We start from the raw sequence: 27,179 nt of genomic DNA, 5'->3' as shown, positions 1-27,179 counted from the left end.
ATAGATCCCTGTGGAGCACCACACGACGAAGGGCCAGAACAAGGTAAGCTAACACAAAAAGTGAATTTAGTTTTCGACCATTAGAAATTGACCGATTGGAGGTTTCACTGTGTTTTGCTGAAGAGATATAACTTCTACGTCATTATCAGCACCCTCTGCATATTTGGATTGAGTCAGGGTTATCGCTTGGGCAACTGCATGTCCCTGTTGCACTTTGATGGTGGGGGAGTGAGCGAGGGTTGGTGGCAGCACGAGGTGTGTGCCGTCAGCTGCCTGGCAGCGGCGACCCGGGGTCCTACTATTGAAACATTGTTGTCATTCCCTCTGGGGGCAGGCCGATCGCGCAGCTCAAAGGTAAGACAGCGCTCAGTGGAACACTGACTTCGTTTAATCGAAGCTTGTTTATTTGGTGCCGTTTGGGGATTTTCTCACGCTGCGAGTGCCCATCAGATGTGAAGGTAAGAGTGCAGCTCCTGTAGTTTATTTTATTCCGTGTGGGAATTGATTCCTGTTACAAGCAAGCTGTGACTTCGTGGAACATGTTAGAGCGCAAGTGTCAAAGTTAAGGCCCGGGGGCAAATTCTGGCCCGCCACATCATTTTATTCGACCCCCGAAAGCAAATCAAGCCTGATGCTTGCTAAAGTCCGAACCAAAATTTCAAATTGTCCCACGTACTGTATACCACAACAAGTCATAATTTACTTTAGATTTGAAAACTAGTTATTCATTAATTTGTTGTACATTCTGACATGATTATTACAGGAGACATTAGAGGAAACGTTTTAATTACGTTACAATTGCAAATATGTATTTGACATGAAACACACCTTCGAAAAAGTCCCCGATTGATTGCAAGTTCTGATTCCAGATGGCTGGTGGAATCATCAGCAATTTGGACAACCTGTGCAATGTGGACTGCGCCAACGTGCACCCGCTGGTGTGCCATTTGTGCCACCAGCAGTATCAGTCGCCGTGTCTGCTGGACTGCCACCACATCTTCTGCGCCCGCTGTTTGCTGGGCAGAACCAACGACAGTCGACTCAGCTGCCCCCTCTGCGGGTAAGAGACGCAAGTACAACTGGGCGCTTTAAAAAAACTATCAATTGTCTTTGTCAATGTCAATCAGTATCAATTAAATAAAGGGTTGAATCGTTGCTTTTGCCCACGGGCACCAATCAAGAACGCCAGGCTGTATCCTGAGCATTCACATAAAAGGAGAAATGAAAAAGTGTGGAGCGTGGAGAGTCTTCGTATTAAAACGCAAAGACAATTTCACAACAAAAATTAGTGTACATTGGATTGGATTTGCCAAAAATTACCGTATATTCCGGCGTATAAGGCGCACTGAAAAGCCTTAATTTTCTTCAACAGATAACCTGAGCCTAATACGCCAGCGCGCCTTATACGTGAAGTCATATTGAGCCACAACAGGTCTCGCAACTAGTCAGCAGCCACCAACTCAATTTCCCCCTGTAGAAGTTGTGCGTAACCCCAGCCTATACAGTAGCGCCTGATCATGTATCCACCTTATATTCGGAAAATGTTTATATATTTATATATTACATTTGGAAAACTTTTTCCATTCATTGAAGGTGCGCCTTTAGTCCGGTGCGCCTTATATGTGGAAATTTAAATACAGTAAAGTCTCGTTATATCGATATCGGATATATCGATAGTCCCGGTTATATCGATATTATTTCTATGCAGGCACGGAGAAAATTACATGCAAACAGGTTCGGATATATCGATAGTCCCGGTTATATCGATATTTTTTCGGACTCCCTTGAATATCGATATAACGAGACTTTACTGTACATCATAAACAAGCAAATAAATATATAATGATGATGGCAATAATAATTATCATCATCAATGGTGCATTTTGATATGATTATTTGCCTTTATTTTATGATCAGCATTATTAGTGTCAACATGAAAATTCCAACAGTGTTTGCTTTATTTTGTGGTTTCTTTTTTTAAAATGTCTTTAAATGTTTTATCTGTCTAGCTAGCTGGCTATCTCGTTAGCTATTCGCTATATAGCTAGCTATTAACTACCTATCTAGCTATTGGCTATCTATTAGCTAGCTAGCTAGCTTTCGGTCTATTTGAGTTATTCCAGGTTGAGTGAACACTGGCGCGTGTGGCTGCCGCTGCTCAACCACATAAAAACTTATCCCGTAAATGTGAAGTGACCTTGAGAGTTTTGAAAGGCGCTTATAAATGAAATGCATTATTATAAAGTTTGAAAATACACCATTCATTGGGTGTGCGCCTTATACACCAAATACGGTACCTTTTTGTGCTTCGTGAAAGAACTTGACTACTGGGTGCTATTTATAATTTCATAACTGAGAATGAAGAAGCAAAGCCGGGAACATTTTGAAATAGACAATAATACTGGGTCAAAACATACTATAAACATAAAATGAACAATAATTTTGGAACATTCCACTTTGAAGTCTCCTAAATGAAAAAAATGGCATCATTTGACATCAAATGTTGCAATTTGAGCCAAGCGTGAAACCGCCCACCCCCTCTTCATCTCGATTCCACACATTTGGGACAATGGGAGGAGAATCCTGCATCTTTTGGCAAACGTCTGCTCAGTCTTTGGATTTTCCATTTGCCCGCTTGGCTCCGTCAACGGGTCTGAGTAGCCGAAACAGCTGCCAGGCTTGACGTGTCTTCCCGGTCTCAGATTTCGCCCTGCCGGTCATTCGGTAAACAAAGCGTTGTGGCATTTGGCGACATAGTCAGCAGCGGCTTCCAACGCAGGCACGTGACGGCAACCCAATTCTTTCCCACCGAGGAGCCTCACCTGACTTTCGATGACCTTTTGGCCGGTGGCGCTAATTTTAGTGTGTGGGGTCACGCCGTGTGAGCACGACAATGTGCTCCCGGGTCAAAGTATTGGTCTGACGTTATATTGGATTAAAATAATTCTCACTATACACTTGGTTTGCTACACTTGAAAATAATCAGAATAAGAAATAATAAGGCACACATTTGATTTGACGCAAGTTTTCTCATGCAAGAGGTTCAATGTATTAGAAATATTACAATAATGTCCCAGTATGCGCAATTGCAAAACCACATTAACTAATTCACTGCCTGACCATGTGCAAATGTGTCCACTCCAGTGCCAGGGTTTTTGTCATTGTCACTCAAATTGCACGACCCACAAAATATTGAGTTTCAGGACTACATAAACATTAAATTCAGCATAAGAAACATTAGACTTAATTCCTAAGTTATATGGGTCTGGAGTTATCTGAGCTTGAAATGGGGGTGGCTGTACAAAATACAATATAATACATCCATATTGATTTATACAGCGCTATAACAGCTGAAACTGTAACACAGCGCTAACATGGAAAAAAGGGAAATGCTGCCCCCTCATGGAAGGGAAACACATTGGCAGAGGTCTGACCATCACTTTATCAGCACCCCACCTTCCAAGAAAAGCCAAATCCCAAATGGATTCGGGAATAGCAGTGAATGAGTTAAGCATGTTGCTGTGCCAAAGTACCGCTTGGCATTGTATAAAGTTCTCAAAAGTTTGCTTTTATTTTTGTATGTAGGTAAATCTTTGGACTTTCCGCATAAAAATATTTGCATTCGCACCACACTCCAAATGTAATCAACAGTTTGTCAATAAAATGCTAACGTATGACGGTGAATTAGAACCGGTTTAAGTACATCATGCAGAATGATCAATTGTCGATCTCATGACAACTTTATTTCCAAACCGCTTTTCTTTTTTCCGTGTCAACACATTTTCCGCTTAACATATGATGTCACTCATTTGAATGTGAAATACTGCCACATGTAAAAAAAGAAAATAAAATCATCAGTACGACATTGTCCAAATAAAATATCGAACAATAGCGTAAGCAATAATTGCATTGATGGAAAAAAATAATAAACATGCCCTAGTTTTGTTTTTAATTCTGATTCCTGCTCTGATAAATTAAGCAGACAAACGCCCGGGCCGCCCTCTTGTGAGATGTCACTGCACTACAACTAAAAGTATTTCTTCCAATCCACTTAATTACGGTTACGGCGTATTTAAATCCGACTAATGTGTTGAAATATCTGACGGTAACAAGCGTACGTAGGTAATTTAGCATGTTAGCAAAAATATCGACTAAACGGGTTTCCACGGTTACATATAACTTAATTTGTCCTCTTGATATGATTAAAATGTTCTCAAGAACCGCTCAACTCAAGGACGGGAGGAGATAAAACGACAATGTGGAAAAAAGAGGTACATCTTATGTTGTTGTTGTTTTTTTTTTTTTTTTTTGGGGGGGGGGGTTCTGCTTTTCTTCAGTTGTCCTCCTGGTAGCCTTCCGTCTTCATGTCGTTAAGGCCGAGCTCTTCATTCTGCTCAAACGTGCGCTCGTACGTTTCCACCGTCATCTCCGGGTCGGACTCGGGCGCGTACACGTTCTCCAGGTAGCTGTTCCCAGCCGGGTCGTCCAGCACCAGGTGGGCTTTCATCTGCCCGGCGATGATGCTGTCAATCTTCTCGCTGAACTTCTTCAGCTTCTGCACGCGGGCCGTGTCGCCGCTGTCGCCACACACAAAGGGGTTCTTGCCCAACACCAGGTCCTTGACATCTGTCAGAAGGCCCTCCACGGTGGTGAACTTGCCGCACAGCGCCGCCATGCCCAGCTCGAAGTCCAGCTCGGGGATGAGGACGGAGCAGGTCTCTGATTTGAGCAGGTCCCGTGTCATGTCAGATGCGGCGGTGATGCACAGGGTGATCTTGGTGCCCTTCTCCTCGGTGGCGCCGCCCGACTTGACCTCGTTGGTGCGGTGGCCGCAGGAGTCGCAGTTGGTGGCCATGATGATGGCCTCCTTAAAGTGGGGGATCTGCACCAGCTTCATGTTGGTGGAGGCCGGTGCGTTGCACTCGGGGCAGTTGGTGTTGAAAACCAGCACCTCGCTCCGCATCGTGTCCAGGTCATTGCCGGGTGGCGGTTCGTCATCCGGCTCGTCGTCGGCCCGCAAACCCAGCTGCTTCTCCTGCTGTATGCTGCGCCGGAACCACGACACCGTCAAGGCCTCGTCTTTCAGCGGGGCGGACGGGTTCTCCACAAAACTGTTGCCCGACGGGTCTTCGATGACCACCGTGAAGGCCTCCTCCACATCTTTCAACTTCTTCAGTTTCTGGAGGAACGTGTGGATTTTCCCGGCCACCTCGGGGTCAGCTTCCCGTCTGGCCGCTTGATCTTGCTCCAGCCCGGCCATGGCTCGGTCCAGGAGGCCTTCCACGGTGGATAAGGCCCCTTTCTGTGTAAACGGGGGGATCTCAAAATCCAGCTCCGGTATCCTGGTCGTGGCACTGTCCATTTTGACCACCTCGCGGTTCAAATCGTCTTTACTCGTGACTTTGAGAGTGTAGCAGACCCCCTGCTCCTGAATGCGCCCCGCGGACTGGATCTCCGTGTTAGACCAGCTGCACTCGTCGCAACTGAACGAGCTGACGATGATTTCTTTAAAGAAGGGCACTTTAGTGAGGAGCAAACGCGTCGTACCGTTTTGATAGCAGTTCATGCACAGGCTCTCGATCTCGGTCGGCTGCCAGTCTTCGTCGTCGGCGCTGAGGTCTTTAAAGACATTCCCCCCTCGAACGTGCTCCTGGGCGATGACAGACATGGCTCAAATGGTTGAAAATGTCGTTCGGCTGTACCTCTGGTAAAGTTTCCTAACGGCGCGGTGTCAGCACATGCTAACTATGACGTCTTCACTACTTTTTCCGCATTATCTTCTTCTGTGTCGGCGCAGTGTATAACATCTACTTCCATGTAGTGGTTCACTCGAGTACTACAACTGATTTGGGGGCGCCCTGGCTCAAAATCTATTGATGTAACGTTTATTAATTTAAGTGTAATTTCCACCATGATCGTTCCATTTATGGGTTTATTTTTTTAATTTGTAACGCGCTTTCACTTGTCATCTTGTATAATAATCCGCAAATCAATATAGTAGTTGACTTGAGAGTTTCTCAATGTTTCATTATGAAGACAAAATACAGCCGATAATTTTCTCACATATGTGATTCACGATGAAAACTGTTTTGCTGTATATGCATAAATCTAAATTATGTATTCAATTTATGAGGGTGAGGTGTGCTCGCATGAAATGCACATTTCTTCAATATATATAAATATATTATAATCAGAATCAGAAAGCCCTTAATAGTCTCACAGTGAGGTATTGCATGTACAAAAACAATGACAGAAGACTGAACTGTATGAATGCACAAAAAATGTATCATATATACAGGTATATGTATTTCAGTTTGAATATATTTACACTTTTTAAATTCATTCACTTAGTCATTCATTCCTCCATTTATTCATTCATCCATCCATTTTTGTTGAGTTATTTAAATATTCATTTTTATTGATGCCCACTTTTTTTCAGATGAGGCTGTTGGTGGTTTGCAGTGTTTTAGACATTTAAGGTTGAGTTTAGTTTGGTGCTCAATATAACTTAATTTTAAGCTCTACATGAATCGGGTGGATGGATTTATTACTTGTCCACAGTCCAAATTTTCTCACATCTTGCAGATACCCAACCATCATAAAGGGGAACAATGGGCTCCCACCAGAGGACCGTCTGCTTAAATTCCTGGTGGACAACAATGCAGACGCCGAGGAGATTGTGCAGTGTGCCAACTGTGACCAGGAGAGCAACAAAAAGGTTCAAATTGACAACATTGCAACACGAGAAAATAATAATAATAAAACATTGGGTTTCTTTTCTTTTGTACAAATTCTGATGAATTCATGATTGACCTGTGTTCTTTCTTTCTTTCTTGCTTGCTTTCTTGCTTTCTTGCTTTGAACTCATTCTTTTCATTCAGGACACAGGCGTGATGTTCTACTGCAACACATGTAACCAGCCTCTCTGCTGCACCTGCAGGGAGCTCACACACAAAGCCAGAATGTTTGCCCACCACGACATTGTCTCACTATCGAAGCGCAGCAAAGCCAAGCACAGGAAGTGTGGTGAGAGATACTTTGGAAACCTTGCACATGTTCTCGAGTCTGTCAGGGGTCAAAGGTTAGGGTCAGTAAGGCCTTTTCCTCTCGCCTAAAGACTAGAAAGAAGCACTAACATGGGGGATACATGATGGAAGTAGAATTACTGTACCTCAAACGTCATTTGGAACCCATGAATAACACTCAGTGACAATGTGTGTCATCAGTTTTGCACGAGGAACCCTACATCCTTTTCTCCACCGAGAACAAGTCCATGCTTTGCATCAAGTGCTTCCGAGATATGCAAGTGTGAGTGAATGTGCCACGCAAAACCCATTTGGCTGCTCAACAGCGTCCTCCTTGTTACATCACCTTCCCTTTGTGTGTATATGCGTGTGTGTGCGTGTGTCTGTGTGTGTGTGTGTGTGTGTGTGTGTGCGTGTGTGTGTGTGTGTGTGCGCGCGTGTGTGCGTGTGTGTGTGTGTGTGTGTGTGTGTGTGTGTGTGTGTGTGTGTGTGTGTGTGTGTGTGTGTGTGTGTGTGCATGTGTGCGTGTGTGCGCATGTGTGCGCACTCCACAGGGAGAGTCGCACTCACTGCATAGACATTGAGACGGCCTACATGCAAGGATGTGAGATGTTGGACCAGGCCGTCCTGGTAAGAAATTTGCACTTAAATAGAAGTTCAGATACGTGTGTGGAAAATATAATCTGATGGAAGTTGAACTTCTGAATCAACTTCGATAATTGCTACCTATAGATTGTCCCACCGCCAATACTATCCATCAACATTTCAGCAACGATGGGCTTTATCTCATTTTTAATTTGGTAAATGTGGTAAGAATATCATTATTTGTCACGTGATTTGTGTCCAGTCGAGGTTGAAGAAAGTCCTTTTGGACAAGGTAAGGGGTTGGAAGTACATCTATAAAAGTTATTAGAAAATAAATACAAATAATAAATTCCCATGAATTTGTTAGTGTCAACACTGGAGCTGCATACATTGATTCCTCGCACTTCGCGGTTCACTCATCCCGGTTTCAATCCGTCACAGATTTTTTTTCAGGGAAAAAAACATTCAGAATAAAACAAAAAGCCAAATGACTCAGAGGTTTTGTACATGGCTATAGCTTGATTAGTTCCCAGCACTGAAGTCACTCGATGACAACACGAAATCTCATGGTTTACACAGCCATGTGGATTGACTGTGCGTCATCTAGGCCCCGCCCAGCAACCCCCTCTGTTTTATCAAGTGGGTTATTATTATGAAACTCGATTTCGCGGATTTTCGTCTATCACGGGTGGTCCTGGTCCCCATTAACCGCAAAAAACAAGTGATTACTGTATAATGTTTTGACAGCATCGTCTCCCCCTGCCTCCAACAAACACAGGTGGTGAAGGAGCTCCAGACGTCCACCCGAGAAGCCATCTTCCTGCTGAGGTCCATGATAGGAGAAGTCTGTCTGAACGTGGAGGAGGAGGAAAGCGCCATCTGCTCTCTCTTCAACAGTTTGCAGGCAATCGAGTTCATTTCAAATTCAACCGGAACACGAAAGATGATTTTTGAATCATTGAAAGAAACGTCGTGATAATATTTGATGTATAAATGGAACTGAGGTACCGCGTTGCGGTTCATGTAACCAACCACACAATACATTTTACTTCAACTTCATGCACCAAAAGAAAAATCCACACAACAACTATGTTGTTGTGTGACCACTGGTGGGCGCTGTTGATCTAACTGTGAAAAGAGAAGTGAATATTTACACGTTTATATAAGTACGTACGTGAATATTTGCCCACTTTCCCTATTTATAATAATAATACATTTCATTTATATATATTCAAAACTCTCAAAGACACATTGCAGTCACGTAATTGTCAGAATTTATTAATTCTTGCAATCAATATTATATTGTTTTAACAGGAAAAACTGGCTGAGAGGAAGAAGATTTTGCTGAAGACCGCACAGAGGTACTTCTGAATCAAACTATAGCATAATCACGACCAACTTTTCAACGAATGTACACGAGCGTTGTTCGCCTTTTTCAGATAAAAAGAAACGAGACATCGGCTTTATTCTTCAAAATGCATTTAACGTAACACGAGTGTCAACATGAAACCTGTGATTAAATATCGGCCAATCGATTAATACTAAAACACAAATGTACCTCGCCATTTTCAGTCTTGGGGCTGCATAAATATGTGCTAAATAATTACATTCTAAAAATTAAAATTGCTTAGAGCAAGTGGCTCAAAACTCATTTCAATAAAATATGAATAAATAACAAGCGTTTGATTTGTTGCCGCCACAGCCGTTGCCGTCGTTAGTCACAAATGACGTCCATTCGAATGACCAATCAATGTTGTTATTCCCTATGATTGACCAATTGGCCGTTTTGACTATTCGGTATTGGGAGTGAAACGATCCGGTTTCACTCTGCAGAGTTTACCAATGCCTGGAAGCGGGCCAGCCGAACCGACGGCCGCTTCCTGGAAGGCCGGTCCGGGCTATTTGAGTCGGAATGTGGCTGAGTGCTCATTTTGAATGGACTCCACAGCAATTATTTTGTGTATGTGTAGCCAACATGAGGAGAAGGAGAAAGCGCTCAAGGAGCAGCTGTCACACCTCACCTCACTCCTGCCAACACTCCAGGTACGAAACACACCCATCAACAACACACAGCCACACTTAAACCTTGACCCCAACTAATTTGAAAACCTAATGTACAATTATAATCAGTGACGTGCAGTCAGGGGAGGCAAACTAATCAAGACTGTGTGCATAGGTGAGGCACACAGTTCTCCTGCCTCATGACAGGGGGCGCTGGTGATTCCAGAGATTCTTCTTGCGACTCCTCGGCTGCTGAATAATAGAATTAGTGACAGCACAGTTAGCAAGTTAAGTGCAACCATCCAGTCATTTTTCGTGTTGCTTGGCCTTATTTTCAGAATGGAGGATTATATGGATGGATGGATTTGCCTTTATTAGTCTCGCACTGGAGAAATTTACATTTCACAGCAGCAAAGTTATGAGAGGAATGAAAGTAGAGAAACACAATACATGAGCTGCTGGAAAGGCAGCCACTGTCGCGGCGCCGTCTTGAAGTCAAAAGAAAAAAAAAACTAAATAACAAATAACATGACAACACAGACACAGAGAGTCATTCATCCTTAAGCACTTTCTGTACCCTCTTTGTTAACCAAAGCATTTTCACATGAAAGAGGAGAGGATCAAAGCGTCTCTTCACCAGTGGATCAGGGATATCATGGTGGAACGTGCACGTCGACTACAAGCTAAATGTTGAAAGCAAACACGCAGCTGTAGCATCCATTGACGAAGAGATTGTCTCACATCTCCGGTCCCACATAAATCTGCTTCAATTCCAAGTCGCGACAGTTCCACATCCGCATCGGCGCTCTGCGCGGACGCTCCTTCTTATCGCAGGCTCCTCAAGCGAGGCATTCATCCATCTGCAAAGATGTCCAACAGCACCGACCTTTCCGCTGAACAAAGCGGGGCTGTGAAGATGCTTCCCAATACAGGCGCAAAAAAGCACAATGGCCCCTTTGGTGTCCAGCGATGACAGTCGAATGGCACCGACATTCCTCCCATATGCTGCCGAAAAGGCGCAACCGCTCAGCACAGTCTCCTCCTTGATGAATGTCGTGGTCAAAAATGCTAAAAAACAATATATCTACACAATACAATACAATACAATACAATACAATACAATACATAATATATAATATATAATATATAATATATAATATACAGTAAAGTATCGTTATATCGATATTCAAGGGAGTCCGAAAAAATATCGATATAACCGGGACTATCGATATATCCGACCCTGCGCACATGTAATTTTCTCCGTGCGTGCATAGAAATAGTATCGATATAACCGGGACTATCGATATATCCGACCCTGTTTGCATGTAATTTTCTCTGTGCGTGCATAGAAATAGTATCGATATAACCGGGACTATCGATATATCCGATATCGATATAACGAGACTTTACTGTATATAATACAGTAAAGTCTCGTTATATCGATATTCTCAGGAGTCGGAAAAAATATCGATATAACCGGACTATCGATATATCCGATCCTGCGGCATGTAAATTTTCTTCTTACGTTCATAGAAATAGTATCGTAATAAGCAGTACTATCGATATAACCGATATTGATATAACGATATAATATAGATATAATATATATAAGATATAACGATACTTTACTGTATATCTAAATTGAAAGAATGTTCACAACTGGACTTTCAATCAAAGCAGGAGATAATAATTAAAGGAAGACCGGACTGTCTAGCTTACAAACGGTGAGGGATGAATGTAAATCTCCTGGACAGCTTCTCAGCTTTTTGGCCAAGAAGGATCTCATTGAAACTATTCCTGAAGCGACAAAGTTGCTCCAGCTCGTGCTCACATTTCCAGCTACTACAGCATCAGTGGAGCGCTCATTCTCAGCACAAAAGACTGAAAATATACAGTCGGAACAGGACTGATCAAGGAGACTTTCTTCACTGGCAGTGATCTCCATTGAGACAGAGAGACATGGACTTCATTTATAAGTAAAGGTAACACGATAATAACGTTTTTTTTATTTTTTATTTTTCTATGCTACAGTTTGTATACAGTATATAAAGAATGCTGACATGACGTTTTAAACAAAACACGTTAACTGTTGCCAATGAAATGGTGAATAAGCTACACTGTGGAGTTCATATGTTTGTAAATCTGACTGTGATGACGTCAGTGCCTCACCAGCCATGAACCTCACTGCACGTCACTGATTATAATCTTGTTTTATATCCCCAATTTGAAACCCCACTTCGTGCTTTAGACTAGAGCAATGTGTCAAAGTCATTGTTTGCCGCGGGGCAGAGTGTAGTGACGGTTTCCTCTTAGGGGCCGTTATGATTTTGGGGAAGCCATTAGAATGTTTAATCCCTCCACATAATACATACAGAGCGTGCAACAAATGAATGAATAATCAGGAGTAAAGAATAATGACTGTTATTGTGGTTTACATATGACAAGTTGAAAATTTGTTGCGAACTCTAGCAACCATCATGCAATTTCACAAATTTGATTTGCTTTGGGGGGATGTATAAAATGATGTGGCGGGCAAGATTTGGCCCACAGTCCTTAACTTTGACAACGCCAACCGCGGGGCCACCCTTGGCAGACACTCTTTAAATATAACAGTGAAGGAAGAAATTTTTATTGGTGTCCTGAGCTGACCCATATGGTTATACAATTTGTTTGCCACTTTCTGTTTTCTCTCACACTGATCATGAACACCTGGTACCACTTGTTTTATCGCTTGTTCCACACTTATCTATGTTTTGTATTTTCCTGCATGAACTGCTCATTTTCTAATACGCCCGACAATGTATCATACACATGTTTTTCTGGAGCACCTGGTCCCAAGGCTGAGGGAGGGGGGAGAAATGACTCATCTCTAGCGAGGACAAACTGGCCACTTGTTCTCGTGAGTTGGGTCTATAAGTTGGGGGCGGGGGTTCCTCAATACCGGTTAGAGTCTGCTGTGAACTGTGCACGAGTGGCCAGCTCTTCGGTTTTCCAGATTACTCTACCGGGGTGTTTCGTCGGCTCTCCGCCCTCTGTCAACGGTAAGGTATACTATTCTGGATCTGAACTGTGATGTTGGAGTCTTTACGTGGGGGCATAAAAGGTGACAGTTTGTGTTTAGCGTAATTACTCATGTTGGAGTGTTTATGTGGGGGCATAAGAGTGACGGCTTGTGTCTAGCCTAGCGTAATTACTCATGTGGGGAAATATTGTGAATTGCTGTGTATTTTATCATTAGACGTATGGGAAATGTTGTGAACTGCTGTGCATTCTATCATTAAACGTCACTGATATATATATATATATATATATATATATATATATATATATATATATATATATATATATATATATATATATACAGTAAAGTCTCGTTATATCGATATTCAAGGGAGTCCAAAAAAATATCGATATATCCGACCCTGTTTGCATGTAATTTTCTCCGTGCGTGCATAGAAATAGTATCGATATAACCGGGACTATCGATATATCCAATATCGATATAACGAGACTTTACTGTATATATATATATATATATATATATATATATATATATATATATATATATATATATATATACAGTCGTTGTTTGTGGTCATTTCTCTGCTGCGAACCTGTAATAAGGCAATTTTTCATAAAACAAACATCCATTAATTGAAATCAATTTCAGCAAGACATTCTGTGTTTCACAGTTGTTTTTTTAATTTCAATTCCCGCTATCGTCAGCATGTGTTTTGGTTCATTTGAAATATGCATAGCATAATTGAATTGACGTTAACAGGCAACTTTCTTCCTTTTGTTGATTGTAGATGTTTAAAATAATAAAATAAAATACGGGGGTTCATTCAGTCAATGACTCATATACTAATTTGCTGTTCCTAATTGGGCCTCAAAATGGCAGCACTTGGCACATGTCGGTAAAAGCGCGGCTGCCCAATGTATTAATTTTAACTGCGGGCCAGAAGTTATTGATTTTATGACATAGGCTGCGGGCTGGATGAAAATTGACCACGGGCCCCCGCGCTGGACTTTGGACATAGTCTGCTTGAGTACCACCCTTTGTGTTTTTGATAGGTTCATCTGGTCACCTGCTCCGCCTTCCTCAGCTCGGCCAACATGTTTGAATTTCTGGACATGGGTTATGTGAGTGAATTCCGCTGAAAATATGGCAACAATTTCCACCAAGCAAGAAACATCAAACACATAGCGGCGATATCGCGGCTGTGCACTGACGGCTGACTTCAAATGGAACGAGTCCGGACGAATTAAAATGTTTTCGCTTCCACAGCAACTGATGGAGCGACTGAAGCGGATCGTCAAGCTCCCCCATCGCCTAAGACCAGTGCAAAGCAGCAAAGTCAGTGCAAAGTGCGGCGATGTACTATCCTGTACAGTGATACCTTGGCTTACGAACGCTTTAGCTAACAAACCTTTTGCCTTACGAATGTTAAATTTACGAGAATATAATCTTGGCACACAAACTATTTTTGGGAAACACACGCAGCGCCACAATGAGTGATGTGTCGTTTGTGACCGAGCCGGTGTACCGAGCCGATGTACAACCCAGAGCTTTTTGAGACACGTTATGCAAAAAGCTATCCATTTCATCAAGCCATCAACAACCATCCCAAAGATAAATAAAACGACTTTATTATATAGTATAGGTTATTTCTTTAACTACAATACCATAGCACATTTATTGTACATAAAATAAGGTATATTGTGTGTAGTTTTAAGGCTTATTTAGTTGAAAATTATGTTTTATGGGGAGCTGGGAACGGATTATTTTAATGGTTTCCAATACTAAATTAATGTTTGGAATACACACTTTTTGCCTTACCCACACTTTCTGGGAACCAATTAAGTTCGTAAGCCAAGGTATCACTGTATTTACGTGACAAATCTGTATTTTTTTCTCAAAGTTTACAAAATGTAACATGGAGCTTCTGCTGTAATAGATCAACACAGAATACCGCAGTGAGTTTGCCCGCTGCCTGGAACCGCTGCTTCTGATTGGCCAGCGCTGCGCCCCGTCAGTCGCCGGCTCCTCCAGCGTCGTCACGAGGTGAGATCATTTCCGACATTCTCTTTTCCACGTAACCCCGTCCCTTTTCCATGTGGTGTCCGCGTTGCCGTCGTTCCGGGAAACCGATGGGGCGGGACGGTTTGGGCATTTGGCGAGGCATCCCGAGTTGAAATCCCAAAGCTCGCCCATATTTGGACGCTGTTTGCCTAGCAACCAGCCAGGAAGTAACAGGGGGAGGATTATACAAGCATTTATTGGATAGCCCCTTGTGGGAATTGCTTACGCCATGGACGGGTTTTTGGGTATTGCGTTGCGAAGTGCAGTGTGAAAAGGGGTAGAATGCATCGACGTGAATAAATGCAAGTTATCAGAAAGTTTGAAAACCTGAAAACATACTTAACTCATTCACTGCCATTCCCGAATTTATTCGGGCATTGAAAAGCTTGCCGTGGAGCGGCATTCCCGATTTTGTTTGGGTTTTGGTTGCGAATGGGTGCGAATAAAGCGCTGCATCTGGCAATGTTTTTTCCCTCCCACGAGGGGGCAGGATTTGCCTTTTGTTCAGCCGCCCCCATTTCGAGCTGAAATAACTCCAGACCCATATAATTTAGGAATTAACTTTTTTTTGACGATGAAGATGCAGTGTAAGAGACTTCAATGCAGTGTAAGAGACTTTAGACTCACTAAAGTCTCTTACACTGCATTGAATGTTTATGTAATCCTAAAACTCAATATTCTGCAATCGAAATCTGCAATTTGAGGGGAAATGACAAAAACCCTGGCACTGGAGTGGACACATTTTTGCACATCATCTGGCAGTGAATGGGTTAAGGACAGTCGCCAAATATTTGTACAGTGATACCCCGGCTTATGAAAGCTTTGGCTCATGAACTTTTCGCCTTATGAACATTAAATTCGCCAGAATATAATCTTGGCATATGAACTACTTTTCGGGAAACACACGGAGCGCCACAATGTGGTGGTGGACTAGTTTTTGGCGGATGAACACCAAACCACACGGTCGAACAGCGCCACCGTGGCTGGCGGACTAGTTTTCCACACCCCCTTCTTTGAGTGCAGACATAGTTTGTTATCGAGTGGAGTACTTTTGCTATGATGGGACTGAAAAAGACCCCATCCCAGGCTAGTGTAAAAACAAAGAGGACAAAAAAGGAAATTACAGTCGAGTAGAAGAAGGAGATCATCGAAAAACACCAATGAGGTGTGCGTTTGTCTGATTTCGCGTCCCAGTACCAGTATGTTAAGTCGACCATTGCTACGTGTGGCTAAGGGTGTTTCTGTGTTGTCTAAGTAACTGTCTCAGGCAATAGAAGAGGTTGAATTCTGTTTGGATTAACAAAAAGCAGCTAGCATGGGACAGTGTGCGTGAGGGTATTATTGCCAAGAAAGCACGGTAACGTCACTCGGATATCACCAAGAGGCAACTACATCAACAACCATCCCAAAAGTAAATAACATGACTTTATTATATAGTACAGTTTATTTCTTTAGTTACAATCCAATGGCACATCTATTATACATAAAATAAGGAATATTTTGTGTAGTTTTAAAGGCTTATTTAGTAGAAAATCATGTTTTATGGGGACCTGGCAACGGATTATTCTCATTATTAATGGTTTCTTATGGGAAATAAATATTCGGCAGACGAACTTTTCGCCATACACACACTGTCTGGGAACTAATACAATTTGTAAACTGAGGTATCACTGTACTTGGTTACTGAGAACTAACACACACACACACACACACACACACACGCACACGCACACACACACACGCACACACACACGCACACACACACACACACACACACACACACACACACACACACACACACACACACACACACACACACACACACACACACAAAAACAATCAAGTCTTGTTGCAGCGACGTATCCTTCCCCACTTGTAATTCCATCACACTGTTCACCACTCAACACGCAAAGAGGCCTGCGGATCGGCCCAGCACTATTTTTAACATAATTTCACAGAACCCTCCGGGATTAATCGACGAGTTGGCACACCGCACTGACTTTGTTCCGGGGCCCCTTGATGTCACTGGGCTGGGAAAAGTATTTATTGAAAGCGGTGCAGCGAGGTGCGTCTCGGAGTCTGGCTTTGTTTCTTTATTGGAGCCTTTCGTCTTCAAGATCCCTCCCCACCCCAACCCACCCACCACCGTGACGGACGGATCGATAAATCGGCGTGAGTTTATTAGACAGTGGCTTCTGTGCATGTTTGTCACTCTGAACTCTGGCATTTGGGATGATGAAATTTGGATGTAATAATTGACAGCGGCTGAATGATTTGACGGTTATTGTACTTTGTTTTTGTGTTCTTTTTGAAACGTTGCTAGATCCCACCATTTCACTGTCTTCTTTGGAAAGTATCAATGAAAAGGTTTCTTCAGCCGTCATCTGTACTTCTTTGAAGGTGTCGGACGTTTCGCTTCTTATCCAAGAAACTTCGTCAGCAAACTAAAGTCTTACTGGTAGTTTAGGCCCTATATATATATATCCCTACTGTCCAGAAATGGCGGTGCCGGACTCTGCTATGATAGGTCCCTGCGCTCAGGTTGGGGAGAGCAGAGGACTACTCCCTGCCGCTCCACTGATTGTTCCTATTGTTCTGACTAATGACTTCATTCATTTTTCATTCTTACAATGTATTGAAAAACCTACATTACTATGTTTTTCATTTGGCAGCCTATCTTTTAGATTGATCTTTTGGATTTGCCTTAACGTGTTTATCTCCCTACTGCCCAGAGGTGGCGGTGCCAGACCTTTGCTACGATAGGTCCCTGCTCTAAGGTTGAGGGGTGCAGAGGACTATTTCCTGAGGTTACACTGATTACTTCTACATACACTTGTTCTGACTGATTACTTCTACAACACAAACTAGAAGTTATCAGAACCCTCCAGCATTGGGATAAACTAATGCCAACAAGCGTTGAAGGCAGAGAAAAGGAGTCAAAATATGTCAAGAGAGCACTCACAAACTGTGGTAACCCTCAGCGGTCTTTTAACAAATGTCAAAAGAAAAGAATAGGGAATGAAACCAAAAATTCTGAAACTACCAGCAAATTTTAGTTCGCTGACGAAGCCTCTTGGATGAGAAGCAAAACGTCCGACACCTGCAAAGAAGTACAGATGACAGCTGAAGAAACCTTTTCATCAATTTTCCGTCATACGTTATAATTTCAAAAGGTGCCGAATTCTAAAATTGGTGACACGGGGTCACAATTTAGATTTTTGATTAAATCCTTTGAACGTATCTAAAAATGAGTCGTGTTGTGACAAAAGAAAGCGGCCATGATATCAACCCCCCAACCCCCCACCCCTCGTTTCTTCACTTCACCTCAGGCTACAGTCGCCTCTCTCCATGTCTTGCCGCTCGCAGTCCATCGGTGAGATGCCGCTGGGCTCCGTGTTCGGTCGGAGGCCAACGTCTCACCGCAACATCTGCACTAAGGTCCTGCTGGCTGAGGGCCGCGAGACGCCTTTCACCAAGCATTGTAACAACTACGAGAACGCTTACAGGGTGAGTGAAACACACCCGCACGCTGGTGGAGCCATTTATAGTCTGGGAAATTCTACTTGAGAATACTTAAGAACTGAAAACATATTCACTTGATTTTGGAATGATTACTGTTGGCTTCTTCAGACCCTTCAAACAGAGATCCAAAGCCTGAAAGACCAAGTTCAGGAGTTGCACCGAGATCTGACCAAGCACCACTCCATCATCAACACGGACCAAATGGGCGAGGTTTTGGACCGCTCGTTGCACATCGACAGCCAGATCGCCTCCCAGTATGCCACGGTGGAGACCATGAGGGCCATGTTTGAAGAGGTCTTCTTCTCTTGGATCTTTTTCAAATGATGATACCCGCAAAAAAAATACAATTATAAATCACCTTAGCGATTTATTTACCCCCTCACAGATCTGGGATGAGACCTTTCAGAGGGTCACCAACGAGCAAGAGATCTATGAAGGTGTGTCTTCTGTATTCTCAAATCTGGCCCGATTATTGTCTCTGGCTGGGTGCTTTATGGGTTTCGTTCGGACCCTTGCAGCCCAGCTTCATGACCTGATGCAGCTCAAGCAGGAGAACTCCTACCTGACCACCATCGCCAGGCAAATCAGCCCCTATATCCTCTCCATCGCCAAGGTCAAAGAGAGACTTGAACCCAGGTGGTGTTTTATGTTGGATTCGTTTTCGGTTTTGTCCAAGCTCCGGCCACTTTTCCAACGCCTTTTCCTTATGTCCACGTCATTTGCTTGCCCGGTTTACTTTTCTGTGATTTAATCGTCACGATTAACTCACTCACTGCCACACTATGTGCAAAAATGTGTCCACTCCAGTGCCAGGGTTTTTGTCATTTTCACTCAAATTGCAGGACCCACAAATTATTGAGTTTTAGAACTGCATAAATGTTTAATGCAGCGTGAGAAACCTTAAACTCTCTTCTTTCATCAAAAAAGAGAGTTAATTCCAAAGTTTTATGGGTCTGGAGTTATCTAAGCTCGAAATGGGGGCAGCTGGACAAAATACAATACATACATATTGATTTATATCGCGCTTTAAAGGACAACCGACGTCTTTGGACAAGTTGTGTCCATAATTTGTAAAATGTCTTCAAATGACTTCTACTGAGCGTATTTTACAAAGATTCCACCGTATATAGCTATATTTTACGTTTTAAGACATGCGCCGAATATTCAGGAAGTCTTGTTTTTGAGTTGGAGACGTGTCCGTACGTCTCTGGAAACGGGCTGATTAATTCCTTACACGGCTTTTTTGGGTGCGACATTTCCCACCCCTGATGCCTCAAAATGACACGGAATAAATTATTTAATCGATTGCAAACATGTATGCTTTCTTCTTCAGAACTATTTGCATCATATTCATAACTGGATGAGTAACAAGAAAGCATATTCTCCGAATCTGAAGCCATTGATTTGATTCTCCAGCAAGGCAAGATGTCTTGGGGTGACGTCACAAACAAGGGGGCGGGACCTTCTGAAACAGGCCACTTCCGGGTTCATTTTTTTGCAGATTTTGGACACTCTAAGTCATTTTTATTGGTGTTTTGCATTTGAATAAAAATATCATACTGCGTGTTTTGGGTATTTTAGATGCTATAAAACGTTTTTCTGATGTCAGTTAAGAAACAAAAAAGTGATGTCGGTTGTTACAAAGCACTAACATGGACAAAAGACAAATGCTGGGAATAAACATTGCCAGAGGTCTGACCAGCACTTTATCGACACCCTACGCAAGAAAAAACAAAACCATGTCGCACTTTTCAATTCCCGAACAAATTCGGGAATGGCAGCGAATGAGTTAAATGTGTTAACGTTTTAAAGCAACTTTAAAATTAAAAAGATGCTCCAAAATGTGAATTTGAATGCATTTATTGCAATAGTTCAAATCTTTTTAGGTGCTAACAAATGTGTCGGCCTGGGCGTTGAGTTGCGATTAGCAACGGAAATGTCTTCTTGAATCGTTTGGTGACTCAAGATATTGGAACTTATTCCTACACAACGAAAGTTTTCCATCCTACACGGACTCAAATGTACTGGAAAATAAATGACAGATTGGAACATGTCAAGGAATACCAATTGAAAAGAATCGATTCTGCATTGTTAAGGTCAACTCAACGTTTTATAACAACGTCCCGATTTGTCTCTCTGAGCTCAAATTAACTTTAACCAACTTGTAGATGCTTTTCGTTTCTTTTTTTATGCATATATTAGTCAAGCAAATGGTAGAAGGATTAACCTTATTCAATAATTTGTGTAGTGTACTGATGAATACGAAAACGTACACCTGTCCGTAATGTTATTTTATTTGTAGGCTCCAGGAGTCCAAAGAGTGCCGTGATGACCGAACGGAAACCATGCTGAAGATTTACGAAGAGAACATAACAACGGAAGCGGAAAACCAAGACGGGTAAGCGCAATATATTGGACGCACTGTGGCGTTCAGATCGTGACTGAATGGATTACAACACAAGGAAAAAAGGTTAAAATAAATATTATAATAATAATAATAATAATTCATATTTTAAAATTATTTGTAAGAATCCTTTCACTAAATGCAAACATCACAGAGGATGTGTCGTATTTTCTGTTCTTGTTAACGACAGCGACAAGCCGACGCGTCTTCTCGAACAAGACAAGAACAACCACCCGCTTCTGCTCGAGTGTAGTGGTTCGAAACCTTGATCAAACCCCGGGGGTTCGACGAATCTGTCTCGGGGGTTCGACGGAAGCTCTGCCATGGAGGGTAAATACACGACTCGAAGTGTTAATTAGTTATGACACTCCTGCTTGGCCATCATTGGCTGCGGATGATCACATGACCATTCTTGTCGAATCAGCGCTGTGGAAAATGTAGTTTGCTTTGTTGTCAGCTTGTGACATTACGTCGTACAGTATTTTTGAAAAGTATACATATCTCATGAAATTGTATTTACTTTTTTTCTGTTTTTAATAATATTTTAAGTATATATATTGAAATGTAAACATATATACTTATTTTTCAGTCATGTAGCATTCAGTAAATTTGTGTATGGTACAGTCAAACTTTATTTGTCGACCATAATCCGTTCCAGAAACTTGTTTGAAAACCAATTGGGTCGAAAAATGCAAAACAAACAGCGGCTCTGTCGAAACACAAGGCTCGTCTCTCATTCGTTTCATCATTGTAACAAAAGAAATAAAAGGCGCTAGCACCTGCTAGCCCATAAGCTGCTGTTGATAATAATGTGTTGACGAAGGGAGGGGGGGGGGGGGGTGCTTATTTAAATTCATTGACACCCACGAAAGTTGTGGAAATAATCACGTACAGATTTAGCCTGAGGGTAATGTCAAAAAGGTCCGAAGTGCGTATTCATTAAAAAAACATTTTGTGACAAGCTGGTAACAAACGACCATGTTCCTGCACGCCCCCCCCCCCCCCCCCCCTGGGGTCGTTCATCATGCATGCCCGACAGTCCACCGACGTGCTCATTATTATTCTCCCACATGGAAGGTGTTGCCACGGAAAGTTTATTTTAGGCGTCACGTTTTGGAGTTTCGGGGTGAGCGAGAAGCCACGCCGCTCGTTTTCCACCCGTAATTGAGCATTAAAGATGGAGGAGGAAGATAAAATGAATGTTTAATCATCTTCACCGAATGGGGATTTGGGTCAGCAAAGAAAGAAAAGTCAATTAGAGCAAATAGAAGATAGTGAGAAAGAAAAACGCGCATGGCTGTTTAATGAGTACACTTGTTTTTTACGTTTGCTATTTTCATTTGGTATACAGTATTCCGTTTGCCTAATCGCAGAGTTTGGACGACTCCCATTTCAACATTTTCGGAAAATGAGAGAGAAAAACAAGCAATGACATTTTGAAGCACATTGTCATATTTAATTTTATTGATTTGGTATATGGTATTGATTTGGTATTACATACCATACATGTGTAATTTACCTCGTTTTGTGTTTCTGGTTGGATGAAAATGTTTTTATTTATTCTATGAGGCTTGTTTAGCTAGAGCTCACATTTGTATTCTTTGACTTTGTGCTCATATCCCAAATAAAATACTAAAATTTAGATTCAGTTTTATTATTGTACTCGTAAAAAAATCATTTATGCTCAGAATAACAACAAAAAATGCTTGATTCCAATGTAAAAAGCAAAGGCTCGTGATTATACCCATTTTTGTCATTTTACCTTAGGGAGGTTATATATAAATAAAAAAAATGGGTCTTTTCTGCACTTTTACTTTATGCGCAACTAAAAAAAGTGTTAAAACAACAATGTAGATAGCTAGCTAGCTTGAAAGCTAGAGCTTTGTAAATACACCCAACAAAACGTCAATGATGCTTGTATAAAAACAACAAACTAGCATTTGCATGTACTGTGTGAGCGGCAACATCATCAATAGCCAAAGTCTTCCCTGAGCACCTCATGAACACATTAGTGATTTGTCGTTCGCGAACGAGCCGGTTCTTAGAGCCGGTTCTTAGAGCCTCGTCTCTCAAGTGAACGAAGAGAGCCGTCTCCTTACAAGAAGCCGGAAATAGGAGACAACTTTTTTCACCCTCTATTTCATCGGTTAAAGCCGCACATTTGGGAGCCATTAGCCGGATCTTTTTAGTGAGCTGAGCCAAAAGAACCGGCTCTCTTAAAGGAGCCAGAATTCCCATCACTGGAACACATCTCTCGTGTCACAGGTGCGAGGTCATTCTAAATCATCCCCACCACCCACTTCCTCATCCTCCATCTCCCCCAATGAATCTTGAGCGTGTAAAACCAGGAATGTAAATACAGTACAAGCTAGCTGACGAGACAACAAAGCACACCTGGACATGGCACAGGTGGCCAAAGAGAGTTGATTGTGGGAGACCCCAAGAACAACTCTGGCGGGAATGGGTGGAAACAAAAACAAACAAGACGCATATGACAATATGACATACAGTACTAAAGCATGAAACTAAGTGCAAATTTAAATCGAAACAATGGGGTGGGGGTGGGGGGAAATCAAAAGAACTACAGTGATACCTTGGCTTACGAACTTAATTGGTTCCCAGACAGTGTGTAAGGCGAAAAGTGTGTATCCCAAAAATTAATTTCCCATAGCTAACCAAGGATCTACCATGCGGAGCATCCTTTCATGTACAGTGATACCTCGGTTTACGAACCCCTTGTCCGACAAAGTTTTTGGTTTACAAACGTTGAGAGAGAATAAACCCCAAAAATCATAATTTTCTACTTTCTAATTTTTTAAGCCTTAAAACTACACAAAATATACCTAATTTTATGTATAATAAATGTGCTATGGTAATAAAGAAATTAACTGTACTGTATAATAAAGTCGTTTTATTGACCTTTGTGATGGTCGTTGATGGCTTGATGGAATGGAGTGGCCGGTTTCATCAGTATTAAACACTTGATGAGGAACGTAGCTTTCTTCTTTCACCATCTTGAGGAATGATCCCTTGTAGGTGCTTTCTCTGCGATAATTTTATCTAGTTCCTCATCAATTATGTTCTGTTTCGCTGGGTTGATAGCTTTTTGCATCAAGTGTACAGATGGCTTGTGCGGGTTGTTTGTGGTGCCTGCTTGATGAGATATTTTAACCTTGCAGTCTACACTCTGCCTTTGAACTATCAAAGTTGAAATTCTCTCACTGTCGTCTGCCCGTCTCTTTAATGTTTAAACCACTTCCCCTCACTGCGGCGTTCTTGACCAATCACGTGGCTTTAAGCGAATACTGGGGGCGGGGAATAGAGGACAAAAACAGTCGGCTGCCATTTTGTTGTTAGAAGAGGCTCGTTCGTGAACTACACATCACTCATTGAGGCAGATCTGTGTACGAAAAAAGTTCATATGCCAAGGTACAGTTCGTATGGCATGGTAAAATTTTCATAAATTTAACGTTCGTAAACTGATAAATTCGTAAGCCAAGGGGTTCGTAAACCCAGGTATCACTGTCTATAAACAGAATTAATTCATTTATGCTGAACTAAAAACAAAAGGCAACTTTTGTGTCCATGTATATTTTACTATATTTACTATACACTGAATGAAATGCGAACCTTTTCTAGTTCTATCTTGCTCTCATGTAAAATTAAATGCAAAATGCGGATGTGTGTCTTTTTAAATATTTTACTTTATGCTCATGAAAATTTTAAGTGTGTGGAAATACATATTTAATGTACTATTTTTTTTCATTGTAAAGCAAATAAATACACTGCTTGCTAACAAATAAGACAAAACATTTTTTCTTACTAGTTAGCCTTGGCAAAAGTTGCTCCACTGAGTAATATTCAAATATTATTTTTATGTAAGCAGAGCAGCAACAATTGGGTGTAAATGCGTGCATGCAGTGCGTGCCCCCAACAATTTGTCAAGTGGCCAACAAACAATAAACATTTCTATAAAAATACAAATGCAACAGACAATATACAATATTGACACAAAAAGGCTTCCAAAATAATGACAGCAGCAAACCATCGGTCGGTCGTGCTCCACTTGGTTGCCCGGTTTGCAGGTGGCGCCAGCGTGCGGGCATCAGTAAACCCTCGGCGCCTTGGTGTCCTGCGCCTGATTGAAGGGGTTGGCGGCGCTGGTGGAGGCGTCCTGTTGGGGGTCGATGGACTGGTACGCGTCTCTTTTACGGCTCATGGAGGGGAAACCTGCAGGCGGGTGGTGCGGGGTGGGGGTGAGGAACGCCCACCGTGACAAAACAATGAAGGCACATCGTCACAGAGTGGAGGATTGATCAGCGAGCTTGTGGAATCAATGCAGCTTTTTGGGGGGAATTTTGAAATCATCACTTGTAGACACTGCGACTCGTTTCATAATATTTATTCCAATATGTACAAAGTCGGACACCAATTCAATCAGTAACTTTTCACAATGGAGTCAGATTATGATCAGTGGTACCTTGACAAATGAATGTATCTGTCCCGTTGTCTTACTCAAATCATCTTTCCCCATTTATATGAATGGAAATGCCATCAATGCGTTCCAAAAGGAAAATAGGATCCTATCGTATTGGAGCAGTGTCTGAAGTAACGCCTGCCCGGATGCCCGGGGCGTGCAACTTTTCCGTCGGGCGTACAACTTACAAAACGTCTCGACCCAGGTGGCCGAAAACTTTTTCAAGAAAAGAAAACAACATGTTTTTTTTCAAATCAAACAATTGCTTTATTCAATAAAGCAAACGTTTGAACGAAGATTTCAAAATCGGAATAAATGGTTCTGATTTCGAAATCAGGAATTTCAGTTAGTTTGGCAATTTGTATACTCAGCACGGCAGCCAATCAGAAGCCTGCTTTGCGCTTCCGGACTGTCCCGAGCGTTGTAAGGTTGTGCATTTGCATATCATTGTCCAAAGTAGACGCACAGAACCTCAGCCCCAGAAGAAAGATTCCAAAGAAGCTAACAAAATTTAGGACGCTACAAAACGTAAACGTACATTTAAACCATCGTGGAAAGAGGAGTTCACGTGGCTTGTAGCAGACGACGCAACGCAAACATTGCATTGTGCAACATATCCGAACAGTGTGTGGACAAACGACAACTGGAGCAAATTCATCAGCAAGGGATATTTACCATAATTTAAGCAGGGGAATATTTATGGTAGGTACATCCTTCATAAAAAAAAATCCTTAATACTTTGCAACAATGTTTTTTTTTTTTTTGTTTAGTCTTATTGTGTTTCAAGTTGTGAAAAATGGGGCAATCAACTTTATCGCCGGGCAGGGAACTTTTCAGAGTTGTCTGCTAACCTGAGTAACCATGAGTTTCAGACACTGATTAGAGTCCATAAAAGCATAGATGAATGACATCACAAGTATCAAAGTTAAGGTCCGGGGGCCAAATCTGGTCCAGCACATGATTTTATTCGGCCCGCGAGAGCAAATCAAACTTGTGGAATTCCATGATGCTTGCTAAAGTCCGAACGGATATTTCAAATTGTCCCATGTAAACCACAATAACGGTCATTATTGACTTCAGATTTGAAAAGTAGTTGTGTGATCCCTGTATCATAAGTGGCTTCCCCAAATTCATAATGGCACATAATGGAATGACGACATCAGACAAAGTGCAAAGAGTTAAACAGTTTTTGTCCCTTTTTTTGTTTAAGTTCATTCAACGGACACGTTTTATTTTCACAGCCAATGTGGGTCCCCACCAATTGTATTCAAATAATAATAATAATAATAATAATAATAATAATTAGAATACATGTTATTAAATGTTGCTTTGAGAGTTATAACAATTCAACGCCAAAATCAATCCCGTCATAGGCCGTCCGATGCTGTTCTGCGCTGCTCGTTAAGAGGCTAAGCAGAGGTTTTTTAGCAGAAAGCAATTCGGTTATATTCAATCCACAAGGTGTAACAAACTTTTGTTTTACGTTTAGTTTGACGGCACTCTTCAACTGCTTGTGGTACTCCTATTTTTTTTTTTAATTCAACAAAGTGCTATTTCAAAGCCAACTACAGGTTGTATCTTAAAAAATAAAATAAAATAAAACATTAAGTGTGGTTATTTGTATATCAAGGAACCAGTGTATTATTATGACTCTGCAAATATTCACACAAACACACACATGCTAGGGATCTTGAGATAAGGGTGCATGAATAATACATAATGAGAACAAGCACAAAAAACAAGGGATATACACACACACACACGCTTATAAATACAAAACAAATGTTCTCTCAGTTCATGAGCTCACTTCCTGTGCAGAGGGGATATGGAAGGCGGGTGATTGGCAGAGAGAGAAAGGGAGTGGGTGAACGAGAGGATGGGGCGGGGGGGGGGGGGGGTGAAGGTGGAGAGTTCAATAGCGGCGGCCAATAAATGCACTGTCAGCACTGTCCGTGGTGCAGCGACTGTCCACTGAGGTCTCTAAGTCTAAGAGGTCAAAGGTAAAGAGAAGGGGGGCGGGAGGGAGGAGACAAAGGAGGACATGAGAACGATCCCAGACGAGACACGTGAGGTCAAAGTGGC

The 27,179-nt window shown here is 42.0% G+C and overlaps 3 protein-coding genes across 5 annotated transcripts in view; 1 reads left to right on the top strand and 2 right to left on the bottom strand.

Moving 5' to 3' along the window:
* The first annotated feature begins 49 nt into the window (after positions 1–49).
* LOC148890728 (RING finger protein 207-like) lies at positions 50–21,465 on the top strand. 2 transcript variants are annotated; one of them, XM_089009753.1, is made up of 18 exons: positions 50–354; positions 870–1,060; positions 6,586–6,718; positions 6,882–7,026; positions 7,227–7,308; positions 7,580–7,655; positions 8,389–8,514; positions 8,925–8,971; positions 9,581–9,653; positions 13,686–13,754; positions 13,900–13,968; positions 14,570–14,676; positions 18,024–18,201; positions 18,325–18,510; positions 18,602–18,653; positions 18,735–18,852; positions 20,519–20,614; positions 20,811–21,465. In XM_089009753.1, the coding sequence occupies exons 1-18, from the start codon at positions 199–201 to the stop codon at positions 20,887–20,889; spliced, it is 1,983 nt and encodes a 660-aa protein (XP_088865879.1). In that variant the 5' UTR covers positions 50–198; the 3' UTR covers positions 20,890–21,465. The 2 variants fall into 2 exon arrangements, with proteins under 2 accessions (XP_088865879.1, XP_088865880.1); XM_089009754.1 differs by having other exon boundaries at positions 261–458.
* zpr1 (ZPR1 zinc finger) lies at positions 3,722–5,776 on the bottom strand. The gene has a single exon (XM_089011056.1). It carries the CDS (start codon positions 5,666–5,668, stop codon positions 4,334–4,336), a length of 1,335 nt encoding a protein of 444 aa, XP_088867182.1. The 5' UTR covers positions 5,669–5,776; the 3' UTR covers positions 3,722–4,333.
* A 184-nt stretch (positions 21,466–21,649) lies between the features above and the next one.
* The window catches only part of agtrap (angiotensin II receptor associated protein), a 9,615-nt gene continuing 4,085 nt past the window's right edge, over positions 21,650–27,179 (bottom strand). Inside the window, exon 5 of one of the 2 annotated variants that reach the window (XM_089009755.1) lies at positions 21,650–24,850. In XM_089009755.1, the coding sequence (XP_088865881.1) occupies positions 24,726–24,850 (125 nt within the window). In that variant the 3' untranslated portion in view covers positions 21,650–24,725. Of the gene's footprint in view, positions 24,851–24,968; positions 27,084–27,179 lie in introns of those variants that run through there. The other variant, XM_089009756.1, reaches the window with a different exon arrangement.

This window comes from Hippocampus bargibanti, linkage group LG12, assembly GCF_051943395.1.
Source record: "Hippocampus bargibanti isolate YZ-2025 linkage group LG12, ASM5194339v1, whole genome shotgun sequence".
NCBI lineage: Eukaryota > Metazoa > Chordata > Actinopteri > Syngnathiformes > Syngnathidae > Hippocampus > Hippocampus bargibanti.
This window is presented reverse-complemented; position numbering and strand designations above follow the sequence as displayed.